At 40.2% G+C, this 21,326-nt stretch overlaps 2 protein-coding genes across 2 annotated transcripts in view; both read left to right on the top strand.

The window, feature by feature from the left end:
* Positions 1-4,339, top strand: part of arhgef17 (Rho guanine nucleotide exchange factor (GEF) 17) — a gene marked incomplete at its 5' end in the record, with an annotated part of 72,332 nt that extends 67,993 nt beyond the window's left edge. The window contains 3 exons of the mRNA XM_080514488.1: positions 186-281; positions 574-756; positions 988-4,339. Of these exons, the coding sequence (XP_080370614.1) occupies positions 186-281; positions 574-756; positions 988-1,208 (500 nt within the window). The 3' untranslated portion in view covers positions 1,209-4,339. The remainder of the gene's footprint in view (positions 1-185; positions 282-573; positions 757-987) is intronic.
* Positions 4,340-6,934: 2,595 nt separating this feature from the next.
* The window catches only part of relt (RELT TNF receptor), a 32,197-nt gene continuing 17,805 nt past the window's right edge, over positions 6,935-21,326 (top strand). The window contains exon 1 of the mRNA XM_080507056.1: positions 6,935-7,067. The gene's annotated coding sequence lies outside the window, so the exon portion shown is untranslated. The remainder of the gene's footprint in view (positions 7,068-21,326) is intronic.

Here is a 21,326-nt window from a genome sequence, read left to right as displayed (position 1 = left end):
AAATTATTTGCACTCTTCAAGCCAAAAATCGACCCACATCAAAAGGATAACCTGTGTTATTCTCTGTACATGTCGGTCAGTGGTTATATTACTAGGGCTGATTGTTGTTTCGGAACCTTGTGAACTTTGTATTTTCACCAGCGTGACTGACGTGGCACTTTTTATCTTTGCTTTTTAATACTCAGGAGCGGACGCAATCATCAGGCAACACAAGGCAGCCTGTCTAAGAATCACAGCCCTGCTGGCTTGTAAAGATCTGCTGTGGATCGGAACCAGTGCAGGTAACAACACCTCACACGTTAGGCTCAGAAATCTACCATTAATACATCTTATGATCAGTATATATTATTGTGTTTGGTTTACTTTATTATAAACCCTTCTGTTGTTGAGCCTGTCGTTTGGATCTGATGTGTCTATGTCACATTCCTAACTCCCAGACCAATTCATTGTGAATACATGCCCAAAATACATCCTCGGGCATAAAAATTCAAGATGGTTGCATTTCACCCTTTGTCACTGGTTATGAATTAGTTTGAAAAAAAAACCTTATTGGATCTTAATGTTGTTGTGCAGGGGTGGTCCTCACGCTGGCGATCCCAGCGGTCAGTTCGGGGACGGGAGTTGGGTCACTGAAATCTCCGATGCTGCCGATGGGCTCGGCTCACGGACACACGGGTCACGTTCGGTTCCTGACTTCGATCGAGCTGCCGGAAGGGTTCGATGTCAGCCCGCCTCCTTCAAACACAGACTCCACGGGTTTGTAATATTTAATGTTTAATCCCAGGCTTTCCCATTCACATCTATGATCGACACGTATGCGTTATGTGATGACACTGGGAATAATTGGGAATGCTTACTTGCAGAGTAAACCTGTGACCAGTCGTCAGTGTTTTAGTCAGATATGTCAAGAAACCTTTTGACTTTTCTTATAAAAACCCACACTGAGCCAAACATGCACTAACCAAGGTTTGTATTCATCTCTTCTAGGGAATCAGTCACAGGGCAGCAGCAGCAGCAGCAGCACCTCGGACGGGAGCCTACAAAGACGAGACTCCGCGCGTCACCGAGCCTCGGCACACATCCCTTCAAAAACCAACTATCTCGTCATTTCTGGCGGCGATGGCTACGAGGACTTCAGACTGACCAGTAGCAGTGAAACAGTGGGGAGGGACGACAGCACCAACCACCTTTTGCTTTGGAGGGTCTGAGTTAACTGAATCAACCTCGACTCCCGAGCTCCTGCCCTTTAACCCGACTTTAATGAGCCTCTGCACTTTTTTTTTTCTTCCCCTTCTATTTTTGTTTTGGATGTTGCTGTTTTTGGTCTCCTGCTCGGTCCACCAGTCTCTTTGTGCATTCTATGGATGTCGTCTCCCTCCTGCACTGACTAATGAATATTGGATCTCTTCAAAAATTGTTTTTTTCGTGTGTTATCGTTGCCGAAGGTGTGCATGTCCTTACGTGAGTGTTTAGTTTTTTGTTTTGGATTTTTGATTGTGCGTCTGTGAGTGGAGCAAAAAAAGCATCTTTAAACTCTGAAAACTAAAGACGGAAAAACACAGAAGGGAAAAACTACAGTTTCACAGATGGATGTATTTTCCGACAACATCAAGAAGAGGATTCTCAATCTCAAGAGTGTTCAGGAGGACATGTGTACAAAATCTGAAATCCTCCAATTGTTTTGGATTTAAACACATCATGCCATCATAGAATGATCAAAATATGTGAATGTCTATGAACAGAAAGTGAGACAACACAGACCGTAGTTCATTGGATTGTCTCAGGTTATGAATCTGCATTGATTTTTTCTTTTTTTTTTCCTTCAGTTTCGGCTCAAAGCTCCTGGAAGAGTTTGTATTAAAGAACATGTTTGATCTTTCATCGGTCAATCCAGGAACCAGCTCTGAGATCCATCTGAGCGAGTCCGAGCATTGTTTAAGTGCAATATGTGAAAAAGGGTCAAAGCTGCAAACACTTTCATGTAGTCCAGAAAATCCACTCACTGAGTGAAAGGACATTTGTTTAAAAAAAAACAAACAAAAAAACAGACATGCTTTTATTTCCTGATATTCACATCATATCTGTTTTTGTTTCATTTCCGATGCCAGTGTAAAATAACTGAAGCATAGATGAAGCAGTATCCCATGAAAAGTAAAAAAAAAAAAAAACAGAACTGAGTCATTCCTCCTGAACTATGCCAAAGCATTGTTTATGTTTAAGTTTTAACACTAAGGGATCCGAAAAGATGTATTCCTGCCATTAAATATCACTTTGAGTGGACTCTTTTAAAACGGATGCTAGGCTGTGGTAGCAGATACAGAGAGTAATGTACAGTATTTATGGTTTTGATTTTAGCGCCTTCTTTTACAGCACTTAATTTATAGACGATGTAGCTTTCACCTTTTCCTTTTGAACATTAAAAAAAACAAGGAGACCCTGGCTTGATCAGTTGAAGAGAGAAAGACAGACGTGTACACTAATAGCACCAGGACACTCCTGATTTAGAACAGTTCTTACAGTCTCCTTAGAGGTAGAAGGACAGGATCAAACAGGAGTCTTTTTTTTTTTTTTTTAATAACTACAGTTTAAGAAATGTATCCCAGAATTCACTTTATGTTGTTTTACAAAAGTAGCTTTTGGATTGACGAAGAACAACATTTTTCTGTTGTTTGTTTAGGTGCCAAAGTTAATAATCGCTTCATTTAAAAAAAATTAATAAAAAATACAAAATGTCCAACCATTTGTGTGCGTTTAGATCATAGCAGTTCTTGGAGAGCAAGACGCATGCGTTGAGACAAAGTGCTTGAAGCGCGGACGCTTAAGAAACTGCACGTGCCTTCGGGAGGTTAAAAGTTAAGCCATTTTCACCTGCGGTGAAAAGTCAGCTCTCCCTTCTTCCCGAGCAGATGGAAGCGAAGGGCGACTCCAACTCGTCCTTGCACATCCTCACGAGAGTTACTGTCAGGCTTTGGGGTTAAGCGGTGATTGTCTTTGATCCCTCCAAGCCTAGAGAACCTGGTTGCACTTTGCCTGCCATCTGGGCGCGTCACCTCAGCTTTCCTTCTTCCAAACGCATCCACACAAGGTTTGTCTCCCCCACTGTGTCAGGGGCTAATGGGTAAGAGGATTAGCCGGCTGCTGTGATGGCTGCTAACTCGCTGGTGAGCCTGTGGAAGTGCTGAAATGCACAGGACACTGAGCTGAATTGAAGACAGACATGGTGCCTGGTGGGCTTCTGCTGGCAAATAAAGTAAAGTCACTTTTTGGGCAGTATGTGGTTCATGTGGCAAAGGTAATATTTATGTCCTTTGTGTGAGGAGCTGTGTCGTCACCTATCAGAATGCTGTATATTTATTCCAGCTGTAAAGCAAAGGAGCTTCTCTGAGAACGTATGTGAAGGGTAACAAACATCAGTGTGCTGTTTCTGCCGGTCGGGAGGTTTTTTTTTTTTTGGAGCATCATTGAATCACCCTTCTGTGTTCATACTCCGGGGTCTGTGTGTGACGGTGTTACTGCGGTTGGAGTGGAGAATTTTCAGTTTAGCCAATTCCAAAAGGGTTTTCTTTTCGTTATGGGTATATATTCATATTTCTTTTGTAGTCACCTACCCATAAAACTTTGGATTATGACATTATCAGCAGATGCAGCTCAGATAATAAACCCAGTGAAGTGAAACTGAACTGAATCAGACCGTCTAGATTTTATATGAAGTAAAAAAGGAACACAAGATTAGCTCTTTAATTTCTTCATCACCTGAAAGTCATCCTTTCGTCACTGTAACTTTCAACTTTGTATGTAACCTCATGCTCATATGTGGACTAAGTCTTTTCTTTTCTTTTGTAAATATTGGTACATATGGCCTTTTTTTCTGTAAATAGTGCACCCACGGTCTTCAATTGTTGATATGAATCTCATGGCATATTTTTATATATTTGTGTCTGTTTGTTTTTTTCGCCCTTTCCCTCTGGCATGCACTGCACTGTCAGTCACATTTTAACTGTACTTGTCGTGAAATCTCTCGAAAAGAATACAAGATGGCGTCTCGTTCTAATGGTGACCAGCTTACTGGCTTGGTTTTAACATACATGTCTTCACTGGTAGTCATGTTAGCTCTACAATGTGCTTATGTTTCCCTTGTTATGGACATTTGCAGGAAGGATTACAAGAAGAAGAAAAAAACCTGGGTAGTTTTGCACTGCCGCCTGGTCCTAACTCTTTACCTGTGACTGACATGTTCCAGTTGTCATGGTTACAGTCCTATCAGAGTCACCTCTTTGTATGTAGCTGGTCTTGTTTTGTCACTGTGGATTTCTCTTTGTAATTAAATCAGTTCACTGGTTCCAGCTTGTACACGTTTTGTTCATCCCACGAAGGGACATCACACACTGGAGTTCATACAATATTTTTTTTAGCCACAGATCATCCTTTAAAAAAAAAAAAAAAAAAAAAACTTTTTTGAGACTATGGGATATACTAGTTAGTACTTTCATCTCAGAGTGAGAAGGATGGTGTGGAGATTGCATGTTCTCCCTGCACCCCTTTGAGTTTTCTCTGTGAATTCCAGTTTTCTCCCACAAAAATGTGAAGTTAATTGGTGACTCCAAATTGCCCATAGCTGTAAATGTTGAGGGGTATTATGTGGCTCTGTGTCCAGGATGGACCGTCCTTTCACCCAGAGCCAGCTGGGATGGTTTCCAGAGCCGTGTGACCCAGAACTGAATAAAGTAGAAAATAAGTGGATGGACGAAGAAAATCCCATGCATACAAACTCCACACAGACTTGAACTGTGGATATTTCGCCTTTGAGGCAATCATTCTAACCATGACACCGCGAAATCAGGCACCATCTGTTAGTTGGCTTCCAGCTTTTCTACATTTGTGACTGGTTGTGTCCTTTAGTGTTTGAGTTCACTATATTATGTAACATGATGTACATACAATTCAAATGGGTTATAATGTAAAGAATTGAGTATATTAAAGCACAAGATTAATTGGAATTAAAAATGTTTGGGTGTGACTCACACAAGTATAGTGATCATAAGAAAACATATTTCAGTTCTATTGATACCATTTTTTTCAATTTCATCAAAGAAAATGGGATTTTTATGATTATTTTATATTATTTTATGAATATGATTATGATTTTTTTAATGATTTTTCAGTTTGTATGTCACATCTTCATATGAACAACATGAAATTATTTTTCTAATTGCAATATTAGACAAGCCACCCATCTTAAACATGCAGTGCCTCCTGACTTCCAACAGATAGTGACTTGAACACAAAGTTATCTATGTGGGTTGTTCTGTTCTTTTCATTCTTCATCTTTTTTTCTTTTCTTTCTGTAACCAGCCCTGCTTCAACATGACTCCGCTGCTCATTTCACTTTAACCCACTGACCTACAATGAAGTGTATTGTGATACGATGGTCTTACGGCATATAGAGTGTGACTGTGAATGAAGACCATTCAGGGCACAAGTGAATACAAATGTCGCCTCATATCGCAGCGTATCCACACAGAGCATTCACATGTCATGAACAGTGAAGATGTGTGTGATGAATGGAGGAGGCAGTGAGAGCACAGACACGCGTCTGTGTCACCCTGTGATGACTGACTGACGCTGTGAGTCAGTGACTGATGCTGGGTAATCACAGCGGTAGAGAGCAGACAGCTTAAGATTTTTTGAATTATATCTTGAGAAAAAGATGGATCTTTTAAATAAAGTACTTTAACATACTTTCCAATTGATTTATTTGAGAGGAGCAGTAACCGATGAGCAGGGGAAAAAACAACACGTGAAATCATGAATGTATAGTTTATTATAGATTTAAAGACTTGAATTTAATTTGAATTTAAGAAGACAAATTCCCAGATATGTTGAAATGTAGAAGTCAATCCACTCATTTTGGTGGCTTCATAAGTTGGAAAGATGAAACTTTCCCCCTTTTCACTTACAATTGGACACTTTCCAACTGGGAACTTCCTATGGGGAAAGTATTGTATTTCTGGGAGCTTCCGATACATTTGTGCTTCATAAAGGAGTAATATTCCCAAATGGCTAAAAGCAAATAACAACAACACTGACTTCAAACATTGTTTCAAACATTGTTGGCCTATATGAATTGTCATTTATTGCAGGAAAGACATTTTTATTCTCGGTGTGCAACTTCTCCTGAGAGGGAAATTAGATTTTCTGAAATAGCATCCTTCCGAATCCCCAGCTGAACGAGATACCTGGAATTAAAGTGAGTTAGAAAGTGACTTTCCCATATAAAGAAGCGTATTGCATTTAAATTATATTAAAAAAATGACTGCTTTTCTGAATTAATGACATAATATCTCATAATAGACAGAAAAAGGAATTATCCCATAAATTTCAGCCAATTTTAAATTATTTTTTAAAATAAATTTCCCCCCCAGAAAACCACTATCTCATAAATTCAGAAAACCAGAGTCGATTTGTATTTTTTTTTTCACGTGGATGCAATATGCTTCTATACCAATGAGTTTATAACTCAAGCCAGTTATCTATCCATGATGCACATGTACCGGTAGACGTTTTGTCTCTAATAATCTGTTGTTGTCTACCATGGTGACAGTATAAGGACAATTCTATTGACGTTTCTTCAAGACATTCTTACACTCTTTCTGATCGAGATAATGGAAATGTATCCTTTTTTTTTATGTCATTGTCTTTATTTGAGGCATTTTGTTTAGTGGAAACCCAGCAGGGCACAGACAGCCACCTGCCAGCAGTGTGAGGGGAGCGCCGCGGCCAACAGGGGGGGTTTACGCACGCTGCCAGGCTTGACTGGAGGTTCAGCTTGGCGCGGTGACGCACTGAGAGCTCACTGCCAGCTCAGTGTTTATGTCCTTTCCACACACACACACACAGGAGCCGGTGTGTGTGTCTGTGAGACAAAGACAGAGGGGGAACCTCGTTTACCGGCTTTGTGGTTTCCATCCATTTCCAAGTGTTTTAATTGCACCTGTCAACTCAGCGCGTTGTCGCGGATGATGTTTGTGTCTGAAGTCACATTTTAACTGCATTTCTTCACCAAACCGGTAAGTCTGGCAACTTTTCTTCTTCTTTTTTTTTTTTTTTTTTTTAAATCTGGATGCCGGGGCTGTAAATGGCTGCTGAAGCCGGTAGTTAAAAGGTTTTGTCAGACTCGTGTCTGTGTGTTGGGGGTTTTCTTTCACCGCAAAGCTGCTGTCTGTCATGACCACTTTTACGCACGGCGGTGGAGCCTTCCTATCACTTTGTGTGCTCGGTCGGTAGTTTATGTGGCACATACAGCGGAGAACAGCAGCTCCTGCTCGGAGGCTCCGCAACTTTTCAATGGAACAAACTCTCAGCATATTCAAGAGTCGTGACAATCTGCTTTGAAAGTGTGCGATGTGACCACTTTCTTCTTTATTTTTAAATTCATAGCAGCTGTGTCGATGCTGTTTAATGGTGAAATGCGCGTGTCTGACGCACTCTTTTGGGAACGTGATGACGTCACTGGTTGACATCCTCCTCTCTTTAATGAAGTTTCGGTGCGTTCATGTGGCTGGGAATTCGTTCACATCGGAAAGTCCCATTTCCCAGTTGGGTGTGTTTTGGCCCCGAGGCCTTTGTGGGTTTCCCAGATGGAACTTTCCTGAGTTCGGAGTTCATCGGAAGTGGGAGTATAAATTAATTGAGGCTAAGGTTTGGTTGTAATCAAGCTGCAATCAATTCGTCTGCATCTTTTCACCAACGGGAAAAAAAATGTAATGCCATAATACAATTCAAAACGATACATTACATAACAAAATAAAAGTTTCTACCGTTATCAATGAAAGGCAGCAGTATGCACGTTTATAATCTTCCCCTTTATGTCCCACAATTGAATACATACAACAAACAAACTTGCACGTGAGTTTGATTGTTTTCATTCTTCCTAGATTGTTCCATAACTGGATCCCGTTTTACAGAAATGCAGCGTTCCATTAATTTGGTCTAAAATCTTAGTTTTATGAAAAACTCTCCACCTTCAGTTGCTTTGCCTGCTTCACTATATGTTCTATCATTCTCCTGATGAAACATTTTACACATAATCTCATATAAAGACATACATGTTGATAAATGTTGACGTTATTAGGTGTTCTCCTTGTGTAGTATAACATTATTCACACTGACATTATTCTTCTAGAGACATAAGTCTTGCTGTAGTTTCAATCTTTTCTTCTGTGGCGTTGTATTGAAATAAGATGACAAACTATTTTGTCCAGTGTTGATGACACTCGGGAAACACTGACAAAGTTAGCAGTTATGGCAAATGACCAACCCAGGATTAAGGCTTCATTCAACAGATTTTGTTCTTAAACATGAATGTAACTGAACAACATGACGTTATAAATGAGCTTTATTCATGGCAGCGTTCCCAAAAGACCGTTTTACCTCGTTCAAATGAAGTCCTGTAATTAAAAAAAACAAAAACCTGCTGTCCGTTCCTACACCTATGTCTAAGGGCAATTTAGCGTCCTCAATTAACCATGCATGCATGTGCAAGGGAAACTGGAGTACCAGGAGAAAACCTACCCAGACACAAGGAGAACATGTAATCTATGCGGCCCCGACTCGAACCCACAGTAGATATTACTGAATCTTTATTGCTGGGACTTATCACCTTTCCCAGTCTGCAAACACGCCATCAGTCATAAAAGTCCTTTCTATGCTTTTTTTTGTGTGTATGATTTACACTTTTATTAGTTTAAAATGATGCTGCAAAGACATCTTATCAGTTCAATATAAGACAAATTGTACATGATAAAAGTGATACTTGCTATGTTTAGTATTCATTTAGCATTACCTTCACATGCTTTTTTTCTCCTTTGCACAATTTACTCTGTGAGCTGTCTTATCACCGTTACATTTTCATCATACTCCTGTGGTTATGGCATAATGAGTCAGGCGCAAGAGGCTATGAGCAGGCACTCTACTTATACACACACACACACACACCAAGATCAGACTGTGATCTTTAGCCGAGAGCATCTTTTGTCTGAGGCCGAATTCCTGCACGCTTGTATCGATAAGAGACTTTCTCTCTCACTCTCTCTCTCTCTCTCTCCCTCTCTCTCTCACAGTCATTTGAGACGTTTTTGACTGGAGTCTCTTCATCATTAACCCTAACGTGTCTGATCTGGCCTCGTTTGTGAGAAAACAGACATCCTGTTTCCTGTCTCACTGCCAGTCATTATTATGAAAGGCCATGTGTGTGTTGATGAGGAAACGTTAAACCTCATGGCAGTGCTCATCCTGGTCAGGTGAACACATGGTTTTAAGTGGGTGCGGATAGTTTTGTGCTTTCAACTTTTTTCTGTAGTGTTTGTTACTGTTAATGCCCAAGTTTCCTGGGCGACAGGTGCTTACCCTGCCAGTATAAAGTTTATTCTTGTAGGTTCCCACAGCCATAAACTTTATACACTGAAAACAATTGTAGCAGGAACTTTCAAAATTAAAACAGTTGAATTGTGTGCTTCATGTACACTCATTTTGACATCCCGTGTTTAATTGAAGTTGTATTTAACTGCAGTAAAACCTGCATTTTCACACACATGTGCCTTTATTAGGAGTCAGTGCTGTATAAAAGGACATATGCATTTATCCAGAGATAACTTTAACCCCAATTTTCTGTGGGACCCCACCCAACACTTACTGCTTCCTGCATGTATTTAAAGGTTGGGGGGGGGGGTGGGGTGATGACAAAATGAGAAAGCGAGGAGGACAGGAACACGGTTGGAAAGAGAGAAGCATTATTGCCGAGGGCAGCAGCTCAGACGTGATTGTCAGACTTCTGATTGTATTTACATGCACTGCTTCACCCCCGCTGGAGCATGAACAAGTACGTGTTGCAGTGAAAGACTCGGCAAAGCTTTAATTGGCCCTTTGGTTCTCCCGTCTGCTCGTCCAAAATGTCCAACCGAAGTAGTTTGGAATGCTGCCTGACCGTCGTGCATCCTCGTGCCGCAGCTGCCTGGCTGCCTCCCCAATGTCAGCCCCTCGCCTCTGTGCCAAAGAAATTCCCAGTGCACCGACCGCAGCTCTCGATCTGAGCTGGCTCAGCGTCCACGCACTCAGATCGGTGGAGGACTGGGTAATTACAGAGGCACCAAGACATATAAACCTCGAACAAAATGCTGGCATGAGCATGAAAACACAGTCCCCTCCTGACACTTACAATCACAGCAGCCACGTTCATACACACCCAAGCTTAATTAACAGTTGGGAAATCAGGATGTGGACAGTAAAAGCCTAAGTTTGCACTGCATTTTCACTTTGTGAGGAAGGCATTTTACTCGGGGGACCTAATGTTTGTTTCATCGTTTGATTTTATAGCAAACTGCAAGTCATGCTGCAGAGGGTTTCCATCTATCAAGTTCATTCTTTCGAAAGTCAGTTTGTGGACAAGAGTCATTTCCCGGATGTCCCAGGCTCTTCTTGTGTCTGAAGGTCAAAGAGGTCATGTCTGCTGCAGTGTCGTACTCTATTCATGGGTGCTCCACTTCTCTTGAATTATATTTTTGCAGGAAAAAGGCTTTGATAACACCATTGTAGGTTAATTCACTAAAAATGTGTACTTCACTAGCATTAATAAGAGAGTACAGAAACAAAAAAAGATTGGTTGAGATGTCAAATAGTAATTTAGGCCTGTTTTAGTTACGATCACAGTGCAATATTTTTTTAATCCATGCAGGGGGCGTCAATTTTAGCAGGCGTGAAAAACCCACAAACAAATGTGTTTGAGTTTAATACATTTTCAAAGAAAGTCATGAATGTTTGAGTTACTTAATCCCTTTAAAAATGAAAGAACAAATTACAACCAAAAGTAACTACAGCAGATGGCTGTTATGAAGGAAACAATGTGTATTTATGGGCTGACAAGATTGAAAAAATTTTTTTTATTAAAAAAAGAGTAGACACCACTCTTCACAAAAATAAGGAAAAACATAATTATCAGTTACTAGTATGATATTTGCACAAGTCATGGTATTACTGTGGTTTTGACTGCATATTATGTTATTTCCAACGCTAGAAAACACCTACACATAAATCCTCAAATTACATACTAATTCCCATTTGAGATTAACATACATGGCCACAATCCCCATATTTAAAATGCAGCAATCAGGTCCTGTTTGTTACATTTTCTTAAAAAAAAAACCCCAAAAACTTCAGCTTCTCTGCTGGTCTAACTTTTGCTGAATAAACTAAAGGGAACTCTATTAGAATAGAATTCTTTATTGTCACAAAACTGTCAGCACCAGTGAAATGTAGTGCAGCATCTTCCGTAGATCGTGAAGAGCTGTGAGCCACAGCGTCATTCCACACCGCCATCTTGTCCACATGGGAACAGATCACTGATTTTTAAAACTGTCTTTGTGTTTTTATTCTGTGGGCGAATGTGGCCAAGTTAGTGAAGTGGGTCGTCGTCTAATGACAAGGTTGCAGGTTCAATTCCCTTATATCTTAAGGCCTGTTTCATATAGTGTTCGTCTTGAACTGTTTGACCCGATGACCTTCTGACCTTCCTTCCCTGATTTCTTTATCTATATTTTCACTCCCTTCTGTATGCCATGTAACAACAAAGTCTTAAATATAAGAAAAGGGTAGAATTGCAGACATTTGTTTCCCTAAAAAGTGGCTCTGATCCGGGTGATGCTAGTCTGAATGCAACCACAGTTGACCAGCCGAACTTGCCAGTAACTGATCGGCGAGATTCAGCTGCCAGAGAAAATCACACAGTTCGTGATGAGGTGTGTCTGTGTGTGCGTGCCATACAAGCCTTCACGTGAGAGCACTGCAGGAATTCCCAGTTTCACTACTGAGTAGTGCCAATGCACGCAACAAAAGCAGCTGATGCACCTCTCTCATGTGCAACAACAATCTTAAAGCGTCTCAATACAATTAGAATTACTGCATATTTTTCTTCATCTTCTTTTGGGTTTAACGGTGGGTTGAATTACCGCCATCTGTTGTTTTTTTTTTCTATCTCCATTGTTTCCCCAAACGCTCTTGTCGTCTTTGACTGTTTCCCTCTCTCGCTCTTATTTTTGCGATCCTGATGACAGTTTCTTTTCTTCTTCATCTGCATTTTTGTGCAAAACAACTGCAAAAAAAAAAAAAAAAAATTCCCAATACAAAGTGAATGGGAGCGACAGGTTCCCTATACATTTATCAATCGTGGAGGTGTTTGTTATACTCAGTAACACACAGTTTGTTAGACTCTAATAGCAGAAAGTGCGTTATCACTTTAATGTCTAAAAAAATGCCCAAACCACTATATCTTCCTATAGCACCAACAACGGTGAGTAAGGATGCCTGTTGCTATGTAACACTTAAATTAACATAGTGGGGGGGGGGTCTGTGAATTCATACATAAGAGTGGCCACTGAGCTCGTATATGGATGTGGTCACTGTATATGGAAGTACAATGGTACGAGTCTTGATGTTGTGATATCTGCAGGAAAACCTGTATTTTTTTTTAGCTTTCATTGCATTTCTTGCCTCCACCAATATGTAAGAGGCTTAGAGCCACAAGGTGGAAATTCCCTTTTTACGTTGATTTCTGAGTCTCTCCCTTCACATATGGAATTAGTTAACCCATTCCCGGAGGCCTGGCAAAAACTTTGTCTTCATTCTTTCCCGTTAACATCTCTTTTTGGACTCACTGACCCTCAAGCACTTCAATATATGTTTAGTGTGACTAAATGGCTGCCTACCCTTCCCTTTTACTATAAAGAAAACCGGCCCCATTCCCAATGTCTGTATATATAAATCTACTGTACATATCCAGTACATATAAGTATATAAATATATCTATTTTTGTTTCCCATTTCAACAGGCGAGCAGTACAACTTACCGCAAAACAAAGTGTGATGCAGTATTACTTTTGAATTTGGAGACTCACATTGCATCAGTTCATTACATAAAAGCTCTAAGTGTTGTTACTCTTATGTTTGTTGTCGAATCAGAGTTTGACAACTAATAGTTGTAATCTCTGCCAGTTCCTCTCATTTATTTCCAGCTTATCCAAGCATGTACTTACCTCTGTGAACAACTAACTCCCAGTGGTGCCCCCTTCCATTGCTGCCAGCTGCTCCATAATCCGTACTTCTTCCATGGGAATAATGGTGAGAAATGAGACTTTCTTGATGACATCATGACTTTGTTTCATAGTTAAAGATGAAAAATGTGAGTTGTTTAAATCACATGCAACTGAAACATTACACTTCTTTGGGATGGAACCAGGCTGGTTTGAACAAGTCCCGAGATTGGTAAAAGTTTAGTAAAAGGTTCTTGGTGTTGCAGCTTGGCTGGCATAACTTCAGATATCTGCTCTGCAGCCGAGGCCAGAGAGGAGACGGGTTTCAGCGATGTGGGGAGAATGAAGGGCGGCGTCGCTGCCCTTGGCAGACATTAATGTCTCTGGTTCCATCACATGAAGGACCCCACCATGTAGGGGTACCGTTTGCCACCATGTGTGTATTCTTGAGAAAAGTTGAAAATGTAAAACAACAAATATTTATTTCAGCAGTTTTGAACTCATTTGGATTGTTAGAATGTTGTCCCACATGAAACCAACAACTTACCCAGAAAATGATAGTTCCAGAGCATTCATCAACAACTAAAAGGATCTTTTGTTTTTGTTGAAAAGCTGGATGAGACAACACTTTCAGGGTTTCTTTTTTCTTTTAGGTTAATTGAACATGTAAGAGATGTATGTTATTAACAGGCAAGGTGAAAACTCTGTTTTCCTTACATGAGCGCAGCCTGTAAGACTCATTTTCCCAATGAGTAAAACAGTAATTACCTGAATCCTTCGTATTTGTTGGACAAATAGAGATAACATGGTGGAGGTGTTGTTTTCCCACTACATTCACGTGTTTGTGTGAAAAATAAGACCAGCTTCATTATTACGTGTGTGTTTCCTGACTTTATGGTCTTAGACGCAGAAGTGAAACATTATTTAAGGTGTCGTAACATGAGGAGGTGATTTACATCGTCAGTTAATGATGGTGGTGATGTAAGAGTGAAATTGCTGCTCCTGAAAAACAACTCCACTAATGCACATTTTCGCAACTCAGATTATCCCATGAATGTACCGAAAAAGCAACTCAGTCTTAGTGTTGTTTTGTCATCAAGATGGGTTAGTGGTCAGAGTCAAGTGTTTGTGTCCAGTGGAAAACACCTTTTAAACCCTTTAAATAACAAAAAAAAAAAAACCTTTATGATAAGCTATTTATGTTTGTAATAGGCTGACATTAAATAATATTTTTCTTAAGAAAGCTCCCTAACTCAAGGTCTTCCTGTGAAACCTAAAAATCTGTTTTACAAAAAGAAAAATACCTCAAAAATGAAACAAAAGGTCGGTGAGTTTCAGATGCAATCAGGCTCTCGTGTTCCCAGTTATACAACTGAACAAAACGGTGATTGTACCTCAAGCATTTGTGAATTTATGACTCCCAATAAAACACGGCATCTGTTTGTAATGACTCAAAGGCAAGGCGGCATTTCTGTTGTATCCAGAGGTGGGAGGCAATGATGTACAAATCCTTTGTTGCTGTGCTAACATAGAGAAATCAAATATCTTTACTTGACTATGAGACGATGAGAAATGATGCCTCAAAATGGTATCAGAAGTTGTACCTTGGTTAGAGAAGTGTTCTCATCCTGGAGTCTTTTGAAGGAGTGCCAGAGGAGGGGGGCATTTTCAAAAATCCAGAACAGATCTGGGAAACTGCCCAAGGTTTTTATTTAAATCTGGGATCAGTGAGGGGGTCTGCAAAGATTCTTAAATTTAAAAACAGTTCCATCTGATTGAGAAAAAAACTTTAATTCAGTGTCATTAAAAAACCCCAAAACGTGACACACTTCATCTTATTGATTTAGGGGGAAAATGTTTCCAACATTCATTACAATAAAGCAAATGTTTATTTGACATACTTTTGCACTCAAAGTATGTCAAGTGAATGATCAATAGTGTGGAACCACGGGAACGTACAACCTGTTGAACGTCTGGTCTCGGATAAAGAGAACAGCCACATGACTGAAAGTAAATGAGATAACGTTGATGATGAACCATTGCAACATTTGTGCATCCAGGCTCCTATTTAAGACAAACATACATTTCAATGCGTTTACCTTCATAACATTAAATGACTACTTTGTCTTATGTTTTATAATAATGAATGGTGCATTTCACAGATGGGCCACAGCCACCTTGGATTGATGCAGTCCTCTCTTTCTGTTTGCGCCTGTTCCTTTAGTGGCAGATACCAACGGGCTGGCTAAAGATGCACCTAAAGCTGTTAAGACATGATTACATCGGTGCAAAGTGTTTATCTGGCCTTCTCCATCTGCACAGCAACCTTTTGAGACACGAGAGGAAATCACTGTGTGCGACTTTGCCACCTTTTGACATATCACCAGACGGAGCGTAGTTCATTGATAGCGGCTGTAGGAAACCTTTGAGGCTTGTCCCACTTCCTGGAGGCTGAAGGTTACAGTACGTTCTCTCCCTTGTCTGTGACACCCATGACAATGTCTCCTGACTCTCTCTGGTCAGTTCCCCCTTCTCCTATTCCACGGTGGCGATGTCTGACAGACAGCATGTGGCAGCGATACGGGAGAAGCCTGGTAAGTTTCTGCTGGTGTTCAGTTGCACTGGAAAACATGACGGCTGACATCACGCCAACCCAAAGACAGAGAGGAGGAATGACAAGATGGACCCCCCCCCCAAAAAAAAAAACCCAAAACAAAACAGCATCCATTCCGTAGGCATGTGCAAAGAAGTGTGACACCAGCCCAGTTGTCAGACACGCTTCTCATAATCAGACATTGTCTAAGCGCCAACGTACAAAGCGTCGGCGCAAATCAGCCTTTCATTTTCCGATAATGGGCACCTCCATTAAGTCAAACAGAGGGTATGGTTGTCCCGACCACGTCGCCGACGTACACGTGCACATTATCTCTCGGTCCACGAAATGTCTGATGAATAGTGAAGTATAATTACCCTAAACCTTTTTTTTGCCACCTCAGTTCTTTTCTGTTGTATGTCAATCCTCAGGCCGTAAGCTAATACTCACGTGCATCACCGAGAGGTGTTCCCCAAGGCCAGGACACGGTACGCGGCCAGAGGGGCTTAATAGGTAGTGATTATCGGCATGGGAACTATTGGTTGACTCTCTTGTCTTACCATCATGACGTAGAGGGGAATCCAAATCTTTTTTCCTTGTCTGAGCATAGGTTTGAAGTTAAATCAAGTGAAGTGAAGATGACATTTATGTCGGAAAGGACATTTCTGTGAGTAGAAATGTTCCGTAAAATTGAAAGCAACGGTGTTTCAAGCTTGATTCCCTAATGCACATCCGTGATAATCTGTTGAACTTTAAAAAGGTTTCATGAGCTTCAGACAAGGGGACGATTCCTCAACCAGTAGCAAGTAAATGCAGCCAAGTACCAACCTAAGCAACCTCTGATCATGTACGACTGTACCGACAGAGTAGGAGTCAAAACTCTAAAGCTATTTCTTCATTTCATCAAAGGATATTATTCATTGTGGCATATGTTGCACAAGGTTCCAACAACTCAGCTTGTCAACTGCTTTCAATTTGTCTTCATTTATATTGAAAAGAGAATGGGAAAAAAACAAATTGCCCATAAAAGCAGTTGAAATATTTTTCTCTGCAGGGTGGTGGACCTTACTTATAAACTAGGAAAGACTCAGTGGAGCCTGGAGCTGCTACTCTCCAGACTGAGTTGAGCCAGTTGAGGTGGATCTCCAGCTATTTTACTCTTTATAATACAACTGACATGCCATGTCGAATAAATGGAAATGAAAACGGATGCATGTATAATCATTTCATTTAGGGAGTTGTTTAATTAGTTTTTTTAAACAACATTAAACCACTTAAACAATGGTTTTTAATATATATATAAGTAGTGCAGGAGTGAAATGGTGCAAGTATTCCCTCAGCTGCAGTTTTTTTCAATAAAACTGTCTACATGGTCACTTCATGGTAAGTTTGCAATTACTGCTTTAGCTGTTACACACAGCATATTATAATCCTGTAGCGTGCAATTCCAGATTTAATTTTGGGTAAAGTTGATATCTGTGGCGCTGAGCCCATCATTATTTTCTGGTCTGTCAAGGTTAGAAAGTTTGAGTATAATGAGAAGTATCATCGGCATCTACAATCTGAACTAACACAAGGTTTTCTTGTGTGGCTGAAACACAGTTATTTCTTGTATTTAGTATAATAAGGGTCAACATTATGGGTAATGCTAATCATTAGTGCATATGGCAAAGAAATCTGACCAGGCAATTTTCTTGAGTTTAAACAACAGATTTATTGGATGTCTTTTTATTTTGTCTGTGTTAGAGTGTCTCTGTGGACATGCATTACTTTTCCAGAACAATTCTCTCTCATGTCTTCGGGAATCAGCCGAGAGCTTGTCGGATTTCGTGTTTTGGCTATAATGTGTTCACCTTTGACAGTAGGGCTGGGATTTCAATGTAATAATTTCTATTGATAAATTACAATAATTAGTCTATTGGTCCACTTTAATAAAATCGCAGTTTGTTACCCAATTCCTTGTCATGTGACGCATGAAACAGATGAGAATCTGCAGCTTGGCCTGCTGAGTGGAACATTGCGACATTAAAATGTGAATAAGAGCACAGCTTTTTGCAAAATATGCCACAAATACTTTGCACCACAGACTCCATTCAAGTTTTAAATCACCTCAGTTCTATTACAATTCATCTGCTAGCACAGGTGCCCAAGCTTACATTATGGTTATTCCCAGAGTTACATTTAGACGTCAAACAAATATTAACATTAGAATGTTAAAAAAAAACAAAAAGCACTGTATAAATAAACACGATTTTGCTGTGTGCATTTATCTAACCAAATCAGGATGATTTGGGTATACATATTTTCATACTGTGATGCTATTAAAATGTATTTAACACAAAAGACCTAATTAATTTCATCAGTGTTTCAGTCGAGTCTGAGACACAAAATCGTTTCCCTTGAAAAATGCTGATCTGTCAGCATGACTTGAGAATTTGTTTTTTTTTTGTGCCTTGAGACTGAAATACAAAAAAAGAGTCTCATGTCTGACCAAAATCCACAGCTCAACATGGTGACTAGACCCTCCGTTACTCATGAGCTCCGCTTCTGCTCGGTCACCTCACACGAAAAGGCAACAGGCTCCACTCATTCATGCGTTTCCTCTTTTGTGGTTCCTTCCTTCCTTCACGGCTTCATCCGACAGGATTTCTCAGCTCAGCTGCAGCATGACATCAAACGGCCCGAAAAAGCACTCAAACATATTTGGCCCATCCTCGCCTCCAAAGCCACCACAGAATAGAAAAATAGCCATCTTCTTAATCCACCTTCTTAATTATCGCTATTCTTAGCTCCCGCGAACAAAACAGAAAGCGTGACCCGTCATTTGACGGCGGCTTGTTGTTCGTATGCGTCAAACAACAACGCAGAGAGTTTGGAGTAATTACTGTTTTACAGAGTTCAGGAAAAGTCTTCACACTCCTCTCACTTCTCTTTCAAGGGACTATTTTTTTTTCTTTTGTTTTTGCACATTGACATTAAAATGGTGGGGGCTGATGTCTTTGATCCTCTTTGTTGTGCTCACTGGAATATTTTGAGACCTGTTGACGTAGACTTACAGCCTCCTCTTTCTCCACATCTTACTATTGTTTCTTTTCCTTCACGCCTCTTTTTTTTCTTCTTCTTTTTTCATTAATTGGCTTCTTTAACCCACATGTCCATCCGACTGCCGCTTCTAAACCAAAGCTTATAATAGAAGTGTTGAGGAAGGAGATGAGGGGAGGAGTGTAAATCTTGTTGTTCAACAAAGGATTAGGATTGCAGGTTGCTTCAGCCGATCACAACTTGAAACAAAGGGCTAAAGGCACAGTAGGTCACTGGTAGACGGGGGCAGATAAACAGCCTCACACAAACATACAGGTTTGAATTGTGGAAGGAAACATGAGTGCCTCCATGTCAATCACAATTTAAAAAAAAAACTATGCAAAGCAACTATGTTTTTGGCAGGAGAAAGAAATGCTTTGTAATAACATTGTCATCATAGGGTGTCTGTCCTCATTTCAAAGGTGAGTCGATCTGTTTCCGGAATTCTTTATAAGATTGTTGTGCGATCTACGTTTTGTGGTAGAGGTCACAAATGCATCATATCGCTCCTCAGTTGTTTATACAAGGTTATAGAATTAGTTAGAACATTTCCCACAAAGTTAAGAATTTATTCCTTTAAGTATAAAAGACAATGGTTTAATATTATGAGTCCGAGTGTCACTTTCAGATGGATTCATTCAAATAACGGTGGTTTTTGAGTGTTGGATTTTACCGTGACCAAGCAACAGTAAGAGGGTGATCTTCTAGTTTCAGTGGCCGTGCCACATGTGTTGGTCACTCCTCCAGTGAGTTGTAATCCTCTGGTAAACTATATTCTGAACCACAACATGCTTGATTAGGTCTTCTCATGAGGAACTTAGTAAAATCTTGAAGTGTCTTTCTTATATGGGAGCACCTTGCATGGCAGCTGTTGGTGAATTACAACTATTCCAGTGACACTGCAGCGTAAAAGTGAAGTCCATTAACCATCTACTGAAACTTGGTTTTGACGAACACACAAGCTTTCTGCCAGACAAGTTTTGAAGGTTGCCCACTCGGGCTCTTTCAGATCTGAATTGCTGTATATTTATACTTTCGGACTCCAAGCATCCGCCACACAATAAATCTTAGTGAAGTTGCATGTTCCTGCACTGGTCTCAGTGACTGTACTGTTAGAGGTCAAGTGAGTTTCTCTGTGGGAAAGCACCATTCCTCAAGTCCAGTCCAATTTGTTACCTGACACTTTCCCCCCAGAAAAGTTGTACTTAATTATAGGTACCATTTTAGTTTTGCCCTCTCTGTCATTGTAGTTTTATTGATAATTTCTCCTGTTTTCAGCAGCATGAGTAGACGCGAGGGGGCATGTTTGGATATGTACTTATAAGTGCATATATGTGGCTTGTAATTAGCCTTTACCACTGGTCTGAATGGTTTTTTAACAAATGCTTCTATATATATTATGCTATCAGACTGAAGTTTTAGCAGTATGACTCTCTTCCACTTCCCTCCTCTTCCTCTCATCTTTCATTCAACCTGATCGGACATTTGCTCTTCAGGCCTGGCTGGGCTTTTTTTCCCCTCAAGCTGGTGGTTTAATGTCCTTCCTTTATCTTTCTGTTCCTCCCTAAAATTATACCCGAGAGGCCTGTCATCTGCATGAATGCTTTTCTGGACCAGAAATCACAAGTGCATTGCATTTTATATTTTCTTGTTTGCATAAGCCACGGCTTGGTGTGTGTGTGTGTGTGTGTGTGTGTGTGGGGGGGGGGGGGGGGGGGGGGGGGGAGTGTCAGTTTACTTGCTAAATAATCTTGCAAACTTTGTGTTTTGTGCCACATCGTAAATGATGAAGACCAGTGATAAGACACACACACACACACACACACACACACACACACACACACACACACACACACACACACACACACACACACACACACACACACACACACACACACACACACACACACTGCTCGGGGCATGTCTTAAGGACATCAGGGGTGTGTCTGTGGTCAGTGTGACACTATAAGAGACTGGCAGGTACAGGCAATCCTCCATTCAACGGCACCTTTTAACAAGTGTCTACATTTTATTTCACCTTTGTGACTTTTCCTTAACTTACTCTTGCAGAAATAACTTTATATATATTTTTCTGATACCAATTTATATCCTAATTCTGGTGGGGTTTTTTTTATTTTTTATTTTTTTTATTATTATTATATTGCCAAGTACAGAGTTCAAGCAGGTGTTGCTTTAAGTCAGTGTGTTAAAAGTTCGAGTGTTTTGAGTGCAGCACCGACTCGATAAACGAAGCATCCTTAATAAGTTGCCACGGCAACTCTGTCAGTCGTCTGCCAGTCTGGGGTAAGTGTGGTGCTCCGTCTTTCACTGTCTACACATCACGTCTTTCTCTATTTTTCTTCCTTTTCCACTTTCAGATTGATTTCCTATATTTTCATATTTTTTTACTTGTTTTCCTCTGTCATTTTCTCGTGACAGTTTTCTTGTTGAAAAATTATTCATGGTGACTATTACTACATTTACATTTGTCTTTTGTATGTTATTTTGTATCGACCATGTGTCGCTGTTGGTATTGGTACTTTTGAATTTTATATTTTATTAGCTATAACTGTT

The sequence above is a fragment of the Blennius ocellaris genome (assembly GCF_963422515.1).
Source record: "Blennius ocellaris genome assembly, chromosome: 2".
NCBI lineage: Eukaryota > Metazoa > Chordata > Actinopteri > Blenniiformes > Blenniidae > Blennius > Blennius ocellaris.
This window is presented reverse-complemented; position numbering and strand designations above follow the sequence as displayed.